General features: G+C 31.6%; 2 protein-coding genes across 3 annotated transcripts; both read left to right on the top strand.

Moving 5' to 3' along the window:
* The first annotated feature begins 2,836 nt into the window (after window positions 1–2,836).
* LOC105669509 (arylsulfatase B-like) lies at window positions 2,837–9,435 on the top strand. Of its 2 annotated transcripts, none has more exons than XM_067352978.1 (8): window positions 2,837–3,172; window positions 4,135–4,308; window positions 5,107–5,319; window positions 6,488–6,737; window positions 6,939–7,118; window positions 7,439–7,708; window positions 8,541–8,814; window positions 8,940–9,435. In XM_067352978.1, exons 1-8 carry the CDS (start codon window positions 2,852–2,854, stop codon window positions 9,106–9,108), a joined length of 1,851 nt encoding a protein of 616 aa, XP_067209079.1. In that variant the 5' UTR covers window positions 2,837–2,851; the 3' UTR covers window positions 9,109–9,435. The 2 variants fall into 2 exon arrangements, with proteins under 2 accessions (XP_067209079.1, XP_067209074.1); XM_067352973.1 differs by having other exon boundaries at window positions 5,107–5,333; window positions 6,454–6,737.
* Window positions 9,436–13,123: 3,688 nt separating this feature from the next.
* Window positions 13,124–19,843, top strand: LOC105674710 (fatty acyl-CoA reductase wat-like). Its single transcript, XM_067348501.1, has 8 exons — window positions 13,124–15,399; window positions 16,235–16,483; window positions 16,714–16,859; window positions 16,937–17,046; window positions 17,311–17,534; window positions 18,413–18,672; window positions 19,005–19,118; window positions 19,712–19,843. The coding sequence occupies exons 1-7, from the start codon at window positions 15,112–15,114 to the stop codon at window positions 19,111–19,113; spliced, it is 1,386 nt and encodes a 461-aa protein (XP_067204602.1). The 5' UTR covers window positions 13,124–15,111; the 3' UTR covers window positions 19,114–19,118; window positions 19,712–19,843.
* The last annotated feature ends 207 nt before the right edge of the window (window positions 19,844–20,050 follow it).

Below are 20,050 nucleotides of genomic sequence, written 5' to 3'. Positions count from 1 at the left end.
ATGTAAGTTTTAATAATTTTTTAAGTTTAAATCACATATAGAAGCTTGTTTTCGGCAATTTACAAAATTTATATAAAATAAATAAGTAAAATACTATTTTACATTAAATTTATTAACAATTTATATATGCATTAAAATGTTTCATTAAAAAAAGCACTTACCGTACATAAATTTTTTTCTTAATATTATCAAAGGATGGCCTTTTCGTCCTTTAGCACGTTCTACTTCGTCCCAGCCAATCGGCGTACTGTTCGAATATAGATTATACGTATAATAAAAGATTTCATTACTCTGCTCAATGCATATGAATATAACTGAGAGTAAATCATAATTCCAAGCAGTCCAGAGAAACGAACGAGCGTTTATACAGCCTCGATACACGGTCTGCCTGTCGATCAAGATAAAAAATCCGTCTGAATTTGCCCAGGGCGAATTCTTTATTTTCTATATGTGAGATTAAAGAAAACTGTTATCTTTATCTAATAAGAAAAATTTGCGTTTTACATCAAACTATTTATTTATTAGATTATTATATTATTCTTTACCTGCAAAATAGATTGTAATATGCGCTGAGAAGATGCCACCAACACAAAACGGTGCAGTTTTTGAAGAAAGTGAACGAAATTATAGTTTTCACGCATTTTGTACGAGTATCTTGTCAGAGCAAAATTCTTGAGAGCGTTATATCGATAACTACTGGTTTTCGCTACTAGAGCCACAGGTATATTGCCGAAAAACGCGTGTTTCAAAAATTCATCGCAGTCCCCACCTAAGAGCAAAGCTAATTCCGAATCCTCTGGCCGACATAAAGTCAGAATCCTTTCCTACAAAATCAACACAGTATGATTTTTGCAAAATAGTTTTAAGTAATTGCTTATATTTGTTTGACAAATTAAACAACATTATTATCAATAAAATTCGTTGACATGCATTAAATTGCATATAATATAAATAAAATTATTTTGGAGATATATTATTAAATATGTTAATAAATTAATTTAACTTGCCGTTACGTCGACTAAATCTTTATAATCATACTTGACGTCTGATGATATAATATTTTTATTAAAGGTAAACGAAAACACATTTGTGATTAACAGTGAAAAAAGAACACAGAATAATTTATTCGACATGCTTTCAGAGGTTTTATTTTATAGCTACATTAATGTTGGCTCTTTTAAATAAAATTTTTTTTAGAAAGTAGATCTGTGCGCGAACACCGCTGTTCTGTAATAATGAAACATGTTTTGCAATCTTGCGTTTTATATAAGTTTTTATTTCTATCTGCATTATTTATCGATTGTGCTTAGATAAGCTCTTAATTATATTTCAACTTTTGTCCATTATGTTTTTATCCATTTGGATAGATAGATAACATACATAACTCTAATTTTGACGAAATTTACAACATTAAGTAATTCATAAATCATTATTGAAGCTATATAATAAAATCGAAAGGAATATGTCTGGAATAATATCAGTCGTCTTTGACGTACTTATATAATAATACGATAAATGTATATGTGAATGTTGCCCTCGTAATAGATAGATTAACCGCCGACAATAGAGTTTAACACGACGGAACGGACTGAAAGGTATTTGACTTCATCTGGTGCGCGTTGTCTAAGTGTGCATTTATTGCACAATAACTATAATCTGTGTTTTTATACACACTATTTTATACATCTGAATCATTCGTTTTTTTTTTTTTTTTTTTTAAGAAATTTGCTGAAAATAAACAAATCAAGTTTTAATCCTTTTATTTTTTTATATAATAGCATACGTTTTAATATATACTTTATATTTTATCAAAATGTATCTTTCACGCTAATGTAGTCTGATTTGTAATACATTAAACTGCTAATAGCGGTATCTAATGTGTATGTCATTATATATTCTGTAGGAAATTAAAGATGCAAGATTTAGAGAGATGAAGAAGATTGCATACACAATTTGTAGATATATTTCTCAATGTTCTCCATTTCGTAACAGCGCATTAAAGAAACTTCCTTCTCTCCGTCACATTTGCATACATATATAGCAGAATTCAGCGACACTTTTTAAATAATCTTTTTGCCTGCCCGATATATAATTGTTATGTCCCCTCGTTACGCTTTGTTCTACGAGCCCTACACTATTAGTAGTTCCATTATTCTTTTACGATTTGATGGCAAGCGCGATTCGCGCACATTAAGACGCTTCTACGCTTTCACATTCCAATACACTTTTATGTGTAGATAGAAAAAGATAACGCGCCATGGTATTTCGAGGGAACTAATTACACATCTAATGTTATGTTCCATAAATTACGAGCATAATAACATGATAAAATCTCACCAGCCTAAATGGAAGCATCGTGCAACAGTTCTACTCTGTTAATGCGAAAAGATGTTATTACGTCTGTAGTTGTGAAACGTTTCTGTAAGAACAGAAATGTATTGAGCAAACGTCAATTTTCTACTGAGATTTCTTACATATATTTTATACATTACATAAACATCATACGTTTTTATTAAAAAATATTTATATATTTTGTATCATAAAATCCTTAAATTAATAATAACTTTTGAACAGTAAAATATATTAATAATTATTTATCTTAATTTTTGTAAATAGCATTAAATCGATGAATTCAATACGTGAATCAGTGAAAAAATTCGAGATTCGAGCACGGTCCAAGAATCTCTGTGCGTAATCTACGCATCGGACGTAATTCTATAAAAAAAAAAAAAAGAATGCAAAACGCGACGTATCGTGCAGTACCATGCAATTTTAATTAATAGATAATGTTGCCACTTAGCCGCGCGAGACGTGCGATAAACGGCGAGAAAATCGTCGCGGCAAACGCGAGATGAACGAAGATGACTCCTCAAGGTGGGAGGTGGCTCCCCACTATTCGCACGCGGAAACAGACGGCTCGGAAGAGGACCGAGTAGAGGAGATAGTTTTGTACAACCGGTCGCTGCGTAGAGTCCGTCTTGTATTCTCGTGGACGAACCGGGAACCGGTTCCACGGGGAACTCAACACGCTGGTCCAGAAGGAGCGAGCACGATGCACCATCCACTGGGAACCGCGCGGTGGACATCGCTCTTTCTGATCCCGCTGCTCGTGACGACTCACGCGACTGCAGCGAAGCAACCGCACATTATTTTTATTCTGGCGGACGATTTGGCAAGTTTCTTTTCGTGCTTTTGCGATAAATTATGTTCGAGCTTTGAGAAATAGTTGATAAAAGTAAGTTGATAAAATAAATGTTTCGAAAAAAGTCTTTTTCATTTCTAGACGATGCTAGAAAAGTATGCCACTATATACAAATGTGCTAAAGATAAGTGAAGACTGCGTAAAGAATGAGCTTAGCATTTTTTATTAGTATTCGTTAGTTTTATATTATTAGTTTATTACTGAACAAAATGTATTATTTTAACTAATCTTCTACGATTTATTCTAATCGATACAGATTTTTTATAATATTTAAATACACGCGAGGTCTGTTTAAAAAATAATGAGAATGCTTTTTAAAAATTTATGTGTTGAGATTTTTATATATTATATATAATCTCTTTTAAACTATGAACTTTAGGAATGCACTACGCGCAGTTTTATCATTCTTGCTAATATAATTCTGAAAGTTTTTATCTATTAAAATATTTACAGTTTGCGAACTCGACTTTCTGGATGTTATCTAATGTCCCATGACGTCGATCTTCTAACTGAAGATTTATCTTTGAAAAAAGAAAAAAACCTAATCTTCAAATTGTAGGGTGGATGTCGCGCATTTCATTCGAACTGTTTTCCCTGTTCAAAACTCTCTAACTGCAGGCTATAAAAAGATCGGCATCACGGAACGTTAAACAACATCCAGAAAGCCGTGAGACAAAAGGTAAACACTTTAATAAACGAAGATTTCCGGAACTATTACTCGGAATGGAATCACTGGAGAACAGTATGAGCGTTCGTATTTTGGGGATATCATAAAGTTTGAATACAAAAACGATTTATTAATTACATAAATATAGCATATGCGTACTTTTGTTGTACTATTTTCTAAAAAGAAAGAGTGCAGTGCCAATTTAATGTTAAATAAAATTACAAAGCTCGACAGGGTCGTTTCAATTTGTTCTTACTCTTATCAGGGATGGAATGACGTCGGCTTTCATGGTTCCGGCCAAATCCCAACGCCGAATATCGATGCTCTGGCGTATTCCGGATTGCTGCTCGATAGATATTATGTCACTCCGATCTGCACGCCATCCAGAAGCGCTCTGATGACCGGCAAATATCCCATTCATACTGGAATGCAGCATGGCGTAAGTGCTAAAAGTCTCGCGGTACATCTCACCCTATTAAGAGTTCAAGCGCATAATAAAAACGCAGAAGAGACGCGGACGACACAAACGGCGAATAATAACCGCGGTTTCTGACAGTCCTAAAACGAATATATTTTGCGACTAGATCATTTTATTAAAGAAATCTGAATCTGTTTATTTTTTTAAATGTTACTTTCTGAAATCGTGATAGCGCATCAGATATCGTCAAATTATTTCAACTGCCGTTACACCTGTCAATGGATTGATGCAATTGAGAGCTATCAGTTAGCGGAAACGTTGTTGTTCGGCTTGCAGCGGCATACAAAAGGGGATATTATGCACTCGCACTTTTGACGCGTTGACCTGGATAGTTCAATTGGAAATTATCATACTGGGTAGACTTTACTACTTTATTCACACGTTCCGCATTGCAAATGCGTACACAAAGCAGATGAAAATGACGTAAAATCAATATGCTTTCATTATTGTTACTTAATAGTATTAATTGAATAATGCTTTTTTCAGCAATTTTTTAACTTATAGGATATTAAATATCATTAAGATATTAAAAATGTAATAAATGTTTATTAAATGTATATTATAAAAAAATACATATTTTTTTAAAGTTTGATAAATTTTTTTTAAAAAGCAAAATGTTAGATTATTTGTCTTTGTAAATATTAATTTAACTAATAAGATGCTAACAAAGTGCCAATTTTTTAATTTCTTATTATAAAAGAAGAAACTTTTATGCTACTTTTATGTATCTTTTAAACTGGAATTTTATGAATAATTCAGGTTCTCAAAGGTGCCGAGCCTAGAGGATTACCACTACGCGAAAAGATCTTGCCGCAGTATTTACGAGAACTTGGATATAGCACGCACATCGTCGGCAAATGGCACTTAGGATTCTACAAAAAGGAGTATACTCCGACTTACAGAGGATTCGACACCCACACTGGTTTCTGGACAGGTCATCACGACTATTACGATCATACGGCCGTTGAAAATGTGAGCAAACCCAGGTAGAAACTTCCCTCGATCTGCCCTGAATATATACGGGCCCCGTATGGGAAATATTAGCTTGGAAAATCCGGACGGCGAAAATCTTGGCTTTTCGCTATAAATTTTCCACGATTTTTCCCAGGTTTTAATTAAAAAATATCTATCTATATTTTTTCCGAGATCTGGTCGCGGGCTCGATCAGGGAAAAAGCAGTATTTTTATTCTGAACTTTCAGATTATTTTAACGTTTGTTAAATATTTTACGGCTCAAAATAGTAACACCTTACAGCATATCAAAGAGTTTTACGGTTCGAAATAAAAGAAAAACCGGTTTGAAACGTACAAAATGTGTGATCGCATATTAGCGGTTTCTCGTCTATTGTTGAGGAAGCGAAAATATCGGGCGAAGAAAAAATTAGAAACAAAAATAGTAAACATCAAAATTGAAAGTGACACGTCTGACGAAAGTGACTTGATAAAAAACAAGTATTCGCGATCTAACAGTAATAAAGATAAAAAAAACCGCCAATAAAATATATAAGGAGGAAATATTTATTTATTAATATTACAAGTTATTATTATTATTATTATTATCGAACAATCCAGGAGAATACCCGGGTAAAATAAGGGTCCTAGGCGGGATTCCAGGATAATTTCTAGGAAAAACTGCGGAAACAAGCCTGGGCCTGAGTACATTTTAGATAAAGAATCCGTCCATGCCCGTCGTTTCATTATACATTGGTCCAAGCTAGATTTCCCGGATCCAAGCTATACTCGGGGAAAAATATCCAGGGCCAGGCTTTCTCCTAGACCAGATTTCTACCTTGGAATATATAAATAAATATAGAATTTAATTCAATACAATACTAATCTTTCTGATTGCATAATTAATTAATTAATTGATTAATTTAATCTGGTCGATGAATTTTGATGAGAATTGAAGATATAAAATATATAAAAAAGGATAAAACAAACTGGATAAAAACTAAAAAAAAAAATTAAAAGTTAAAACATTTGAATGATTTGAATATTTCTTATTGCTGCAACTGACAATTAATATATTAAACAAAAAGTATTATGTAAAAAGAATTATTTTATAACGCATGTTATATGAATGGGGTCGCATTATATTCATTATAGATGCAGGCAATACAAAATTCAAAATTTTCTGCAGCCTTATTGGGGCTTGGACATGAGACGAGGTATGGAGCCGGCCTGGGATTTGCATGGTCAATATTCCACGGATATTTTTACGAGGGAGGCGGTGAAATTGATCGACAGGCACAATTCTAGTCGGCCGATGTTCCTTTATCTCGCCCACGCGGCCGTACACTCTGGAAACCCGTACAATCCGCTTCCGGCGCCGGACGAAGAAATTGTCAAATTCGATAACATCTTTAATTATAATCGAAGACGTTTCGCTGGTAATCGATAGCGCGAGCAAGCTAAAAAATAAAAATTAAAATAAAACTGATTTGACAAATAAAATGGATATTGTCGATAGAAGAAATATTGAATAATCAATGGATATAAATTTTGTTAAAAGGAACGAAGCAAGATTGTTAATAAAAAGTATTAATTAATTAGATCTTGTAATCAGATTAGTAATTCTGGAATTTTTATAGGTATGCTGAGTAAGCTTGATCAATCGGTGGGCGAAGTAGTTGAAGCTTTACATAAGAAAAACATGTTACGAGACAGTATAATCGTCTTCTCATCCGATAACGGTGGACCCGCCGCCGGATTTAATCTGAATGCCGCGTCTAACTGGCCGCTGAGAGGCGTCAAAAATACTCTTTGGGAAGGTAATCAATCGATTCTATTGATAATAAACGTCAGATGAATATAATTACTTGTTGGAAAGAAACAGAAAACTATGCTCGCAAGTACAGCATTGCTCAAATTCAGCGAATTGTGCAGCTCTAAGTTAGATAATTATTAAAATTTTTTAAATTATAAGACTTCATTGACAAACAGAAGCATTTATTAATTCGACACTAAAATAGAGAACTAAAATAAAGAAAATTACCGCGCGATTAGTTTTCAATTGGCGCATTTATTGTCCACAAATGTAAGTAATTTTTTACAATAATAAAATACTTATTCTTACTTTTACTATAATCAGGTGGAGTTAGAGGCGCAGGATTGATATGGTCACCCAGATTAGTGCGACCAGGTCGAGTAAGCAGACAGATGATACACATTACCGATTGGCTGCCGACGCTGCTAACAGCCGCCGGCGGTGATCCGTCGAATTTAACATCTATCGACGGCATGGATCTGTGGAACGCCCTTAGCGAAGATACCGAATCGCCACGCACTAACGTTCTTCATAATATCGATGATATTTACGGCGTGTCCGCTATCACGGTCGGCGACTGGAAACTCATTCAAGGTACGGGAATTCTCACTTTTAGCGATCCAAGTCTGCCCTTAGGAAAATTTACTTTTTAAAACTTAAAAAAATAACTTATGAAAACTTTTTGATTTACTATAGAACTTTTTAAAAGTTTTGAAGAGTAAATTTGAACACTTTAAAATAGGATTTACTCTTCAAAAACTTTAAAAAATTTCTTTAAGAAATAAAAGAGTGTTTTTAAATTATTATTTTAACGTTTCATATAGTAAATTTTCCTAATATTAATATTACTGAATACAAATGTGTAATACAGAAGTAATAACAAGGAAAAAGAATTTGCAATTAACCCGCAGGTCAGCTACACATCTGTTTAATGCTAATAAATGTGCAATGTGAGTAATTTGTGTTCCGCGTTTAATTTTCTGAGCATTGCAGTATTTACAACTTTAAGTTTTACAGTTAGATGATTTCAAGGACCAAAACTTAAGAAACTTTGAGGCCTTGAAGTTACTTTACACAAACTTTTACTTACTTTTACGCCAACTTTAAGTTACTAAACACCACGATTAAGTTACTTCACATAAATTTTTAGATACTTTTCATGAACTTTATGTCTTCAATAACTAAAGAGGCAAAAACTCAAGGATATTTTGAAAACTCTGAAATAACTTAAACAAAACTTAAAAATTTTTTAGTTACTTAAAAAAACTTTTCAAATTTTTAAAGTTACTAAACAAAACTAATAAAGCCAGTCTAAAGTAAATTTTCCTAAGGGTGGAAACTACGAGAGAAGAGCAGATTACATTGTTTCCCTTCTTTCAGATTTACTTTATAACATTAATACTGACAATTAAATTTCCCTCCGTAGGATCTACTTATAATGGAATATGGGACGGATGGTACGGACCCTCCGGCAGGGAATGGGTCTACGATGTGAGTGGTGTAATCAGCAGCGCAGCGGGACGCGCTGTCGCCAGTGTGGGATTGGGCGTTACTGCAGAAGTGGTCCGGATGCTGCGCGAAAACGCACAAATTAAATGCCCGCCGAGGAACGACAGCCTGCCGATGTGCAAACCGCTGCAAGAACCGTGCCTCTTTAACGTCTTTCAGGATCCCTGCGAGGACAATAATCTCGTTAAGCAGTGAGTCAAATACAACTTTGATAAAATTCTACTGCATCACGAAATCGTATAATCTTATTTTATTTCAATTTACAAAAAAAAAAAAAAAAATGCGACTATATATAATTTTCTTTGTGCATTCAAAGATTTCCGACAATCGTTAAAAAGCTGCAGGACGAGCTGAAGAAATTCAACAGCACCGCGATTTTGCCCGGAAATCTTCCGTGGGATAGTAAGGCCAATCCGAATCTGTGGGATCACACTTGGAATAATTTTGGAGATTATATTAATGTCATGATGAACGCTGCAGCCTGATTGATAATGTAGTAATATGAAAAATTTGCGTTTGTTTCTTCGCTGAGTGACGCATAATCCGTATAAGAATTATTTGAGAACGCTGCTATATTAATTCATTTATCACTCAAGAAATATTGTCTTTCACTATATTACAGAGAAATCTATATAGTTGTAAATATATTGTAAATTCTTTTTTTTTTACCTTTTTATGTGCATCGATGTTGAAAGAATGTAGGTGCTCCAGTAACAGATAATTACAGAAAAATGTAAGGAAAAATATATTTTCTCAGTAATCTACATGTTAGCGATGTATTACAAATGAATAAACAAACACATTAATGTTCACTTTTGAAGTCTTAAATTACGAATGAATAATTACAATATTTTAGCATGCTAAAATAAAATTTCTCGTCTGAACTAGAATATTTTAATCTTATAGGTTTTTTAACACCAGAAATCGCCATCCTCTTCACCTCAAAAATGCCAAAATTTTATGCAAGTTATTTTATAATTAATCGAGTTTATTACATTATTGTTTTTGTCATTTTTTGGTATTATAAACTAAATACAGGGTGTCCGGTAATTGCTGAATTACTTCTCGGGTGTAAGTAGAGCGGGTTAAACCGAGTAGAAGAGTCCTCTACTATTTTGCAATTTTCACAAAAATTAATGAAGAATTTGTTAAAAAATATCTGCCAATTCGCGCGAGTTTAAGCGCGTGACGAGAAGAGACCGTGGCGGTACAAAAATTGACGTCAATAGTACGACGCGTCGTACTATTGACGTCAATGTTTGCTAACATTTGCTAACAACGCGTCGCAACACCCTGTACGATATATAACTTTTTTTGATAATTAATGACGCGGAATTGTTCGCAAAAAATTCGTTATTTTTATTCTTCGCTTTTACAAGGAAGGCCGAGCAAAAGAAACAAGACGTAAAACATGGAAGGACGACGGCGATGATCGAAATGTCTTCGGCGCTTCTTAAAGTTATCTGTGTATGTGTTATGGACTGGTATTTAGGAATTTAAAATTAAAATATATGCAAATCATCGCGGGCATATTTTAAAATAAAAAAATTATGCTGGCCGTGTATTGCGTTCCTATAGTAAAATATCAACAATGCGCGGTGGCGCGAATAGAAGCTGAGACTGATAGTGAAAGTTTCTCGCATAACAGCACGTTTGACGAGCAGCAAAAATATGATTATTACGATCATAAATTATTTTATCACTTATGTGTATCCTTTATTCACTGTATTCCGCTTACGCTATTATATTGTATTGCCTCCGAACCTTAAACTAGTCATAAATTTTTGAATTACAAGAGGTACTAAATATCGGGGAACAAATATTCTGATTTAACTTCTGCAAATGTATCCGTAAATGTTTCTGACAGGATACACATTCGTCTTCTCTTCTCTACTGATACTTCCGTACAACAATTCCACTAACAATTGTATGATCTCGATTGTTTGACATTTCTCTCTTTCTCTCTCTCTCTCTCTCTCTCTCTCTCTCTCTCTCTCTCTCTGTCTTCCTTCCTGCCTCTCTCTCCCTCTCTGTCTCTTACCCCTTTCTTTCTCTCTCTCTCTCTCTCTCTCTCTCTCTCTCTAGTCTTGGATTTTAATATTTCTCAGTATACAGTATATTTTGAGTACATTTTCTATGAGTCTAAACAATTGGTAAATACACATGCACGATTCTTCAAGGATATCTCGTGTACACAACATTTTCTGCCCCTTTATTTATTGATTACAGATCTTCAGAAAAGTTAAATCTTAACTGTAAAAGGTTATGCATATCTTTTAATTGGATTCGACTATAAAATGCACAATAAGAATAATTATTCATGCGGGATGCAGCTTGATGATACTTGCAAATTCAACGTATAATTGCGTAATTTGTATGCATTGTGTTTCTGTTTGATGATGCGGTATGTTTATTTTTAAGAAACAAAGAAACCAATGTACAAAAATTATAATAATTCTGTAATAGCTGATTTGAAAATAATAATGTAACCTTTGTGCAACAAACTAAGAAAATATTTTTTTTCCAAATTTATTTAACACAAACTAAAGCCTGCATCAGACTATGCAACTTGTTGCAGCAATTCGCAAGCAATCTATAAAATTACTAAAAATGCTGTGTTGAATGGTGTATTTTAAGCTGTTATCGTGAAAGCATTTCTTATCATCACGCTCAAAATTTTTTTGTACTGCGTTCTCAAACATCTTCTGCAAATGTTACGAAGAATTTTTTATTGCAGTTTCAGCAAGTTCACTAGTTTATTGTCAAAAAATCAAAATAAACGCTCGTTATAACAGTGTCTTAAATTGCGATTTCATATGTGTCTGCAAGTACAGAAATAGATTTCAAATTATTATGCATACAAATTTTTGCAATTCTTATAATTATTTGTTAATATTTGTTACTTTATACAATAAAATCAAAACTAAAATTTTTGAATAATATTTTTTACATTTAAAATATACAAAGCTACATGTAGAGATTTAAAAATACCTTATAATTGACTTAATTGCTTACAAGTATGTGTTGTATAGTTTTATATCATCGCTAAGAAGATCAAGATTACCGTAAATTTCAGGAATAAGATTATGAAAAGTGTAAAGCATGTTTAAACATTTTGTGAAATCGGCTTTTTTGAAATCAAATTTGACAGTAGAAATAAAAAATTTTAATCGTTGGTCGGAGATATCTGTAAAATGTGAAATAATGCTTGTCATTACGTAAGATTCAATGAAAAAAATAACAAATAAAACATTGTGGATTTTTTTATTATTAATCATGGATATCAGGATTATTGAACTATACTATATTTTTAGATTTTTAGATAATTATCATATTGATCAATAAAACTGATCAATTAAAATTTAAAAATATTTACTTTGAGGAAGATGAATTTGTTGTTTTAACCACTGCCGAAATTTACATAATGTAGCAAAAAATCTTCGTTTCCACCGTTATCCTCCAGCACTTCTTCAAGTGTAGGCATTTCGAGCTTCATCACTTTTGTTATCACCGTATCCTATCTTTATCTAACCTATCTTTATCAAATCGCTTGAGATATGTGCAAACTAAAATTATTGCATATATTAGGCAATATTTTAAAGCTACATGCTTCATACGGAAAAAAATTAAAAATAGAGTATCTGTTTTAATTTGGGTTGTCTAAAATGAGATAACAATCAATTATTATAAAATATTTATATTAATTTGAATTTTCTTGAATATAAAACAATAAAGAAAGAAGTGCACAATATTAGTTTGATGTTTAAAGCAATTTAAGAATTTTTTCACATTTTCTTCTTAAACATGGAAAAACATTTTTTAACATATCAAGATTTACATTATTGTAGCAAAATATTTTGATAGCTTATATTTTTATTATAACAGCGTAAAATTTGCTGTGCCAGTAAATTATTTCTTTCCGTGTAGCGTCCGTTTGAAATAAGTAGATAAAATTTAGTTTTCGTCCAAAATTTAAAAGCCGATAATTCATGTTGGATGATAGTCTCGCCGATTAAATTGTTAATAAAAAAATATTAATAGTTGTAACATTCTTTGATAATTAAAATCACTCATAATAAGATCGTTAAAAGGTACAGTGGATATGTTGATCAGAAAGATCTACATCTACATAAATATTTTCTTGACAGCGTGTTCTTTTATTCATTCCCACACATTGTCAATAACAAATCAAATTATAGAACGATTCGATTATACATATACATATCAGACTAGGATGTAATTACTGATTATGCACATTCATACTCAATATCAGTAATACGTGATACAAACTCGAGTAGGACAGCACCAAGGATATCATGGAGAAGAGGTCACAAGCGAAAATCGTATCCGTATGAGCTCCGCGTTCGCCTCTGCTTCGAGATATTCGAAAAATGCTAATATATTATGTTCCGTCTTCTTTCCATCAAGTCGAAAACAGAGGAAGATTAATGCCAAATAGTAAGTGTGGCAAATGAGTAAGGCGAGTGGCTAAAATATCGAAAATCTTCAAGACGTTTTGCAATTTTTTTTTTTCGCATTTGTTTTTAACAGTGTATAATCAAGTAAATTATTACATAATGCTTTTTTTGATTAAAAAAATATTATTTTATATCTATTAAAAATTTTTGCAATCACACATCTACAAAAAACTCAATCGTATAAATCGGTACTTTGCTTTTAATGTTTTTATGATAAATATCATTCAAAAATGTGCAAAATTTTTTTTTTCGAAAAAGACTCCAAAAGCGATAATTAGTATAATTGTGATTGTGTATCATTGTAATTTTGTGTAATACAGAAATAAATTTTATTGCAGAATTGTAAAATAATCTTTTGTTTTTTTGTTGACAATAGCAAATCAGTATTTTTATTGTTTTAACATTCTGCCCTGTTCTGTTGTAATCATGTGTTTCTGATTCTATTAAAACTTGTTTTTAATATTATTCATTCTATTAATATTTGATGTAATTTATTTTTGTAAATTTTTATTATAATTAAAGCAGCGCTCGGAATTAGTTGCACATTTCAGTCCAATTCCCGAGTCTCCTGTTCATTAATACATAATATATATATATATATTTAATTATCAATAAAAATAAACATTATTTATGTAGCGAAGAAAATGTTACGATTTCCTGAGAGATGTCTAAACAATCTAAACAATCCAGCCTATTTTTAATATAAAACGCTTCTGAGCCAGAGCTATCGGCGGCTCGGTCGGTGACCGGGCGGTAGTGGGGAAACAGAAGGCGTCGTCTCGGGAATCGGCCCGAAATGTGCAATAAATTCCGAGCGCTGAATTAAAATATAAGAAAAAAAATAAATCTTAATATTTATTATTCTCTTAAAAATAAACCAAAAATTCTATACATATATTAACATACAGGGTGTCCCACCAAAAGTGGTCACCTCCTTTTATCTTTGAAATTAAAAGAGATAGTACATAACAAATATATATCAAATTAAATGGTTGAAAGTGAACTCTATTGTGAGCATAATAGTTGCTTACAAAAGCTATTCGTGTTAACGAACGGAAAGATATGTATAATTTTTTTATAATATTGTGGATATTTTGATGTAAGAAAAATTGTAGCGCTGTTTGAAGAGAATACAACGATGTATAATTTAATATAAATATTTTACATATTATACGAATTTTATCGGTTTAAAGTATCGCGGGCGACGTCTACCTTTTCACTTTTCTCTCATTAATTTGCGCATAAAAGTGTTGAAGTAAGATAATTAAAAAATAAATATTTAACGAGATATTGCATAGTTTATGTAAAATTATATTAAATTAAAGTATAAAATATATATATATATCTCGTAAACTATTTAATTTTTGACCATTCTACCCTCATAACTTTTTACGATGAATATTGCGAGAAAACAATTTATATAAAAAAAATTAGGATAGTTCTATTTAAAAAAATAAAGATGACCTTCAAATCTCCGAAGCACCTCTATCCAGTCAAATTAATATCCTAATCTTTTTTCTTCCTCTAAACCTTACAATTTTTATATAAAACATTTTTTTTGATAACGCATTGTTTTTGAGATATTACGTGTCTAAGTTAAAATGGGACACCCTGTATATCATCATAAATGGTGTTTATGTAAATAGCGTTCAGTTTATAGCGAAATCTCGCTTTTTTGCACATTATTTAACATACCCTACTTTCACAATTAAAAGTCACACGGTTATATGTATATTTTTAAAGAAAAAATTTGGCAATTGAGATCCTGTTTTCGCCTTCAATTCTTTTTTCTCCACACCTATTTATTTTTAAATTTAAAGACTGGCCATGCATCAGCTTTGGAACTTCCAATTTCTTGAGTCAGTTGAGTACGAATCGTGAGCGCCGTCGCGTAGCACATTGCAAATTGAATATAAGGTGAATCGATTTAATAACGAAGCTCATTTGTTAAGGTTGAAGCTTGGAGAAGAGATAATAAAAGTGTTCATACATCGAATCGACGACCACAAAATGGCTGTTATCGAATCGGAATGCAAATCTAAATCACGCATGGAACTCTCGCTGATGGAATCCTCATCGATAGAGGATTTGTCGGCGGTCAATAAGAAACTATCGCCGATTCAGGAGTTCTATCATGGCCAAGGCATCTTCATTACCGGCAGTACTGGTTTTTTCGGAAAATTATTATTAGAAAAACTATTCAGACTTTGTCTGGGATTGGGCACCATTTTTTTACTGGTGCGGCAAAAAAAAAATAAAAACGTATCACAACGGATAGCAGAAATTTTTGATAATCCGGTAAGTCTGTAATCCTTTTCTTCTTTCCTTTAATCTTGTTCTTCGTCTTCATCACTGGTTTCTTTATCAGGCGGATCATTTCTATCGTCTAACGATATAATGTTATCGTCTATTTTCTCTTTTAATAAATCGTCTTGATCGGTAATTCGACGTCGTGCTGTCCGACTTCTTGTTAGTATTCTATCATGTGTAGGTGGACTGTGAATTAATGCTCTGTCTATTATTTGTTGATTTGGTTCATCTAATTTTTCTTGGGTAAATGGTATCGAATCTGTATTATTTTTAATTACATTTTTATTTTCTTCGGTGTCAGAAAAATGTAATTCGTAATTTTCTTCCTCGCTATCAGAAAGATGCGATTTGTAATAATCATTTTCTTCAGTGTCAGAAAGGCGTAGTTCATAATTATCATCTTTCTCTGAAGAATCGGAGAGATACAATTTATAATTATCTTCTTTTTCGTCAAATTTTCTTTGCGTTTTTTTTACACATGTAAAGCCAATCTAGTAACTGTTAGATAACCAAAAGAAATTCTTACCGTCCTTCGATAGTTTCATATTTTCATATTTCTTGGAATTGTTTAACAACTTATGTAAATGTCATGTCTGATAATTTTATTACTTAAAGGAACCACTCACTTACAGTTTTTGAAGAGGCAGATCAGAACTGCAGAGCAAAACTCCTACCATTTGTTAAAGAAAAAAATTAAAGTCGAAGATTTATTATGATATTGAATGATAAAAGTTATCGATTTTTATTAATTTTTTATAATAAATTTCTTTTAATTTAGTTAATGTGTAATTTTTGTGGATTTACCATTATTCACTTTATGCAGCTATTTGACAAACTGAAAGACGAGCAGCCGAATTTCCAGGATCGAGTAATCGCTATAACGGGCGATTGTAACCACCCAAATCTCGGAATATCTTCGGAAGATCGGGCTACTCTCATTCGAGAAGTTTCGATTGTCTTTCATATCGCGGCAACAGTAAAATTTAATGAGAAATTGAAATTAGCCGTAACAATTAATGTCGGCGGTACGAAAGACGTTTTAAATCTTTGCAAGGAAATTCCGAATCTAAAGGTATTTAAATATATTTAAGAAACAAAAACGATAAGAATTACCTAAGAAGCATCTTACAATTATTTCATGATTTGTTATTTATTTATTTATTTATTATTATATTATTTATTATTTACAATTTACTATTTATTTATTATTTATTCAATCGAATGACTTTTCTCCGAAATTTAAAAGTTAAAATTTTATAGTAAAACAACGCGACTGATATTTTACTTGTTCAATTTCTTCAGTCATTTGTGTATGTATCAACCGCGTATGCAAACTGTCCACAAAACGTGATAGAAGAAAAATTTTACGACGCGCCAATGGATTCCGACAAACTACTCACTTTGATGGAATGCACGGATGATAAATTGGCCGAGTATATAACACCGCAGTACGTAAATTTTTCTTTGTTTAAATTTTCGAAAAGAAAAAAGCAAAAAGAAAATCTTATTTTTTTATTTTTTACAGATTATTAGGAAAATGGCCAAATACCTATACTTTTACAAAAGCGATGGCGGAGGATGTGATTAGGAAGCAGGCTGATGATTTGCCAATCGTCATTTTTCGTCCTGTTATTAGTAAGCACAAGTTTAACATTTTTATTATAACAAAAGTCAAAATTAACAATAATTTTTTAAAAAAGTGTCAGCAAATAGGATACACAATTTAAAAAATATTGAATTATTATTTGGATAAAAATGATTAATTATGTTACTAATAATTAATGATTGTAAATATAGTAATTATTATCCCAAAATAGTAATTAATCTTAATAATAATAGATATAGAGATTTGATAAATCTTAAGTTGAAAATAAAGGATTATTATTTTGTTACTTTCAGCAATTTCAACGTATCGGGAACCTATACGAGGTTGGATCGACAATCTATACGGTCCAACAGGAATTCTTTTTAGTGCTGGTATTGGATTGCTGCGATCGATTCATTGCGATGGTTCGATAACCATAAATGTGATACCTGCTGATTTAGCAATCAACGCTCTTATCGCGTGCGCATGGGATGCAGCTAATACAAAGTACGTTTATCATCATCATTGTCTTTTTCGATGAATGAATATTATTAGATACAAATTAATCTCAATGCTTGAAAACGCAACTCGGCATTCGACATTTGACATTCCGACAAAAGTGTCATTAGACATATGGTTTTAATATTCAAGTCTTCATATACGTGATTAGGAAGCAAGTTGGTGACTTGCTGATTGGTATTTTTCGTCCTGCTAGTAGTTAGCATAAGTTTTATTTTATTATAACATAAGCTAAAATTAATAAAAATTTTACTACATTTGTAAACATGGTGATGTTATCTCGTTACGTCATTGTTTCAGATTAAACAACGATTTGCCTGGTAATATTCCGATTTATAATTACGTGTCTAAGGACAACCCGATAACCTATAATAATGTGAAGGAATTCTTTAAAGAGGGGCTTTTTGAATTTCCCTTTAAAGAAGCGATGTGGTACTACAGCTTTAGATTAACGAAGTACAGACTTGTTCATCTTTTTTTCATATATTTCTGCCACTTGTTCCCAGCTTTGTTGATCGACATCGCAACTTTTTGTCGGAGAAAGAATCCGAGGTAATAATCAAATCAAATCAAACACGACATAAAAAATCTATAGGATTTTTGCATATACAATATATCCTCAAAGCAATTTTCTGTTAAGAACAGTTGCATATATTTATTACACTATAAGAGAAAATAAATCCCATTAATGCTAATATTTATAGCAAATAAAATAAAATGAGTGGTTTTTATATATTAGCATTTGTTTAAATCTTTAAAGTCAATCAAATAGTATTAAATTATTTAAAATAATTTAGAGCAATTTAGAATAATTACATGGAAAAATAATAATTTATTTTTAACTTATATATTAATAATTGTTTATTTAACATTTCTTTATTATGGATTGTTTGTTAAAGATTGCTTCAGTCTTACAAAAAAATACACACATCCCTAGATGTGATGGACTATTTCTGCCAGCAAGAATGGACATTTACTAATGATCGAGTACGTGCGATGATTGCAAAGTTCACGTCCAATGATCGTAAAAACTTTGATTGCGATATAAAGAATATTAATTGGAAGGTTTACTTCAAGAGGTACGCGCGCGGAGTGAGAGTGTATCTCATCAAGGATCCCCTGGACACTTTACCGCAAGCACGCGCCAAATGGCGAAGGTATGAGATTTTCAAAATTTTTCAAAAACTATGCGAAAGCTTCTCTTTACTCATATACTCGATAACAAACTAAAAAATTACCGTTTAGTTTTTGATGGCTTTTATTTATATACATTTATTTCCGAATCGCAATTATGATAAAAATGGTTCCGTAAAAATATTGCAAAATTTTTAGCGTCTAATTTGAAGAAAAATTAAATTATATTTTTAAAACTTTATTTTACTGCGTTTCTTCATAAATAGAGAGTATAAAATACGGTACTGTATGTTTAATCTTTTAATATCCAATTAAAAATATATATATCTAAACTTGTGGATTATTCATATTACAGATTATATTGGTGCCATCAAGCGTTAAAACTTATATTGACTTTAATTGGCCTGACGTTCTGCTGGTTCATCATATCTATGGTCTTTAAATGTTTCAACGAAAACAAGTGACGCAGGTACGGTACAAGTAGATTTTTTAACTTTCTGCTTTATACATATGATTAAGACGATTATTTTTAATACAATTCTCTGAGAGAGAATAGAGTTGTGCTTTTTTCTTAAAAATAAAATATTATTTTCTATTAATTATTACTGTTTTACTCGTAAAGAGAAGGAACCCACATGAATTCATTCGGACAGACTTTAAAATTGATGTACAAATTAGTAATGCAAAAAACTCTTGATTGATACCTTTACTTTCATCTCGTAAGTCGGGAATTCATCGTTGTCATCTACTAGTACAAAATGAATTACAAATGGCTGAATTTAAGTGCATTTGAATTCAAAACAAAAAATAAGAATCAATTCTTCTTTCGATTTTAACTTACGGGATTTTATTACAAGATTAATAGCTTTCATTGTGATGTTTATTTTCAATTTGATATCATCTATTTTAATCTTTTTCTGTATTTTGAATTTGAACCAACATTCGTACCAAAGTTGTCAAGATGATTTTCATCGACATTATAGAATATTTCATAGTTGCAATTTTATTAATTATGTATAAATCATTTTATTATAATGTTTTATAATTCATTTATGCTTACAGTGGTAGACCCAGCGTAAAAAATGTGGCAGAAATAAAACATGTCTTGACGTCATGCTGTGAAAACTAAAACGTAGTTGGTATTATACAGTGGCTGCAATATTAATTATCAACAACATATACAGCAGAAATCGATTATGATCTGTCTTCACATAACTAGAGAAATGCGCTATGTATAAAACAGAATCTGCAATATCAGTTACTGCAGAAACATAGCAGGAATCAAACACAATCTAGCATCGAAAAAAGCATGTTTAAAAGAATTAATTAATAATTTCAGGTATTTCAAGATTAAATAAATATTTTTTGTAATATTATTTTTTGTAATATTTTTTGTAATAT

This window comes from Linepithema humile, chromosome 1 (assembly GCF_040581485.1).
Source record: "Linepithema humile isolate Giens D197 chromosome 1, Lhum_UNIL_v1.0, whole genome shotgun sequence".
NCBI lineage: Eukaryota > Metazoa > Arthropoda > Insecta > Hymenoptera > Formicidae > Linepithema > Linepithema humile.
This window is presented reverse-complemented; position numbering and strand designations above follow the sequence as displayed.

Coding starts and splice junctions, on each gene's coding strand:
- LOC105669509 (XM_067352973.1), top strand. CDS start 2,852: ATGAACGAAGATGACTCCTCAAGGTGGGAGGTGGCTCCCCACTATTCG. Junction 7,119..7,438: donor CAAAAATACTCTTTGGGAAG/GTAATCAATCGA, acceptor TACTATAATCAG/GTGGAGTTAGAGGCGCAGGA. Junction 7,709..8,540: donor CGACTGGAAACTCATTCAAG/GTACGGGAATTC, acceptor TTCCCTCCGTAG/GATCTACTTATAATGGAATA.
- LOC105674710 (XM_067348501.1), top strand. CDS start 15,112: ATGGCTGTTATCGAATCGGAATGCAAATCTAAATCACGCATGGAACTC. Junction 16,484..16,713: donor AGGAAATTCCGAATCTAAAG/GTATTTAAATAT, acceptor CAATTTCTTCAG/TCATTTGTGTATGTATCAAC. Junction 17,047..17,310: donor CATTTTTCGTCCTGTTATTA/GTAAGCACAAGT, acceptor TGTTACTTTCAG/CAATTTCAACGTATCGGGAA.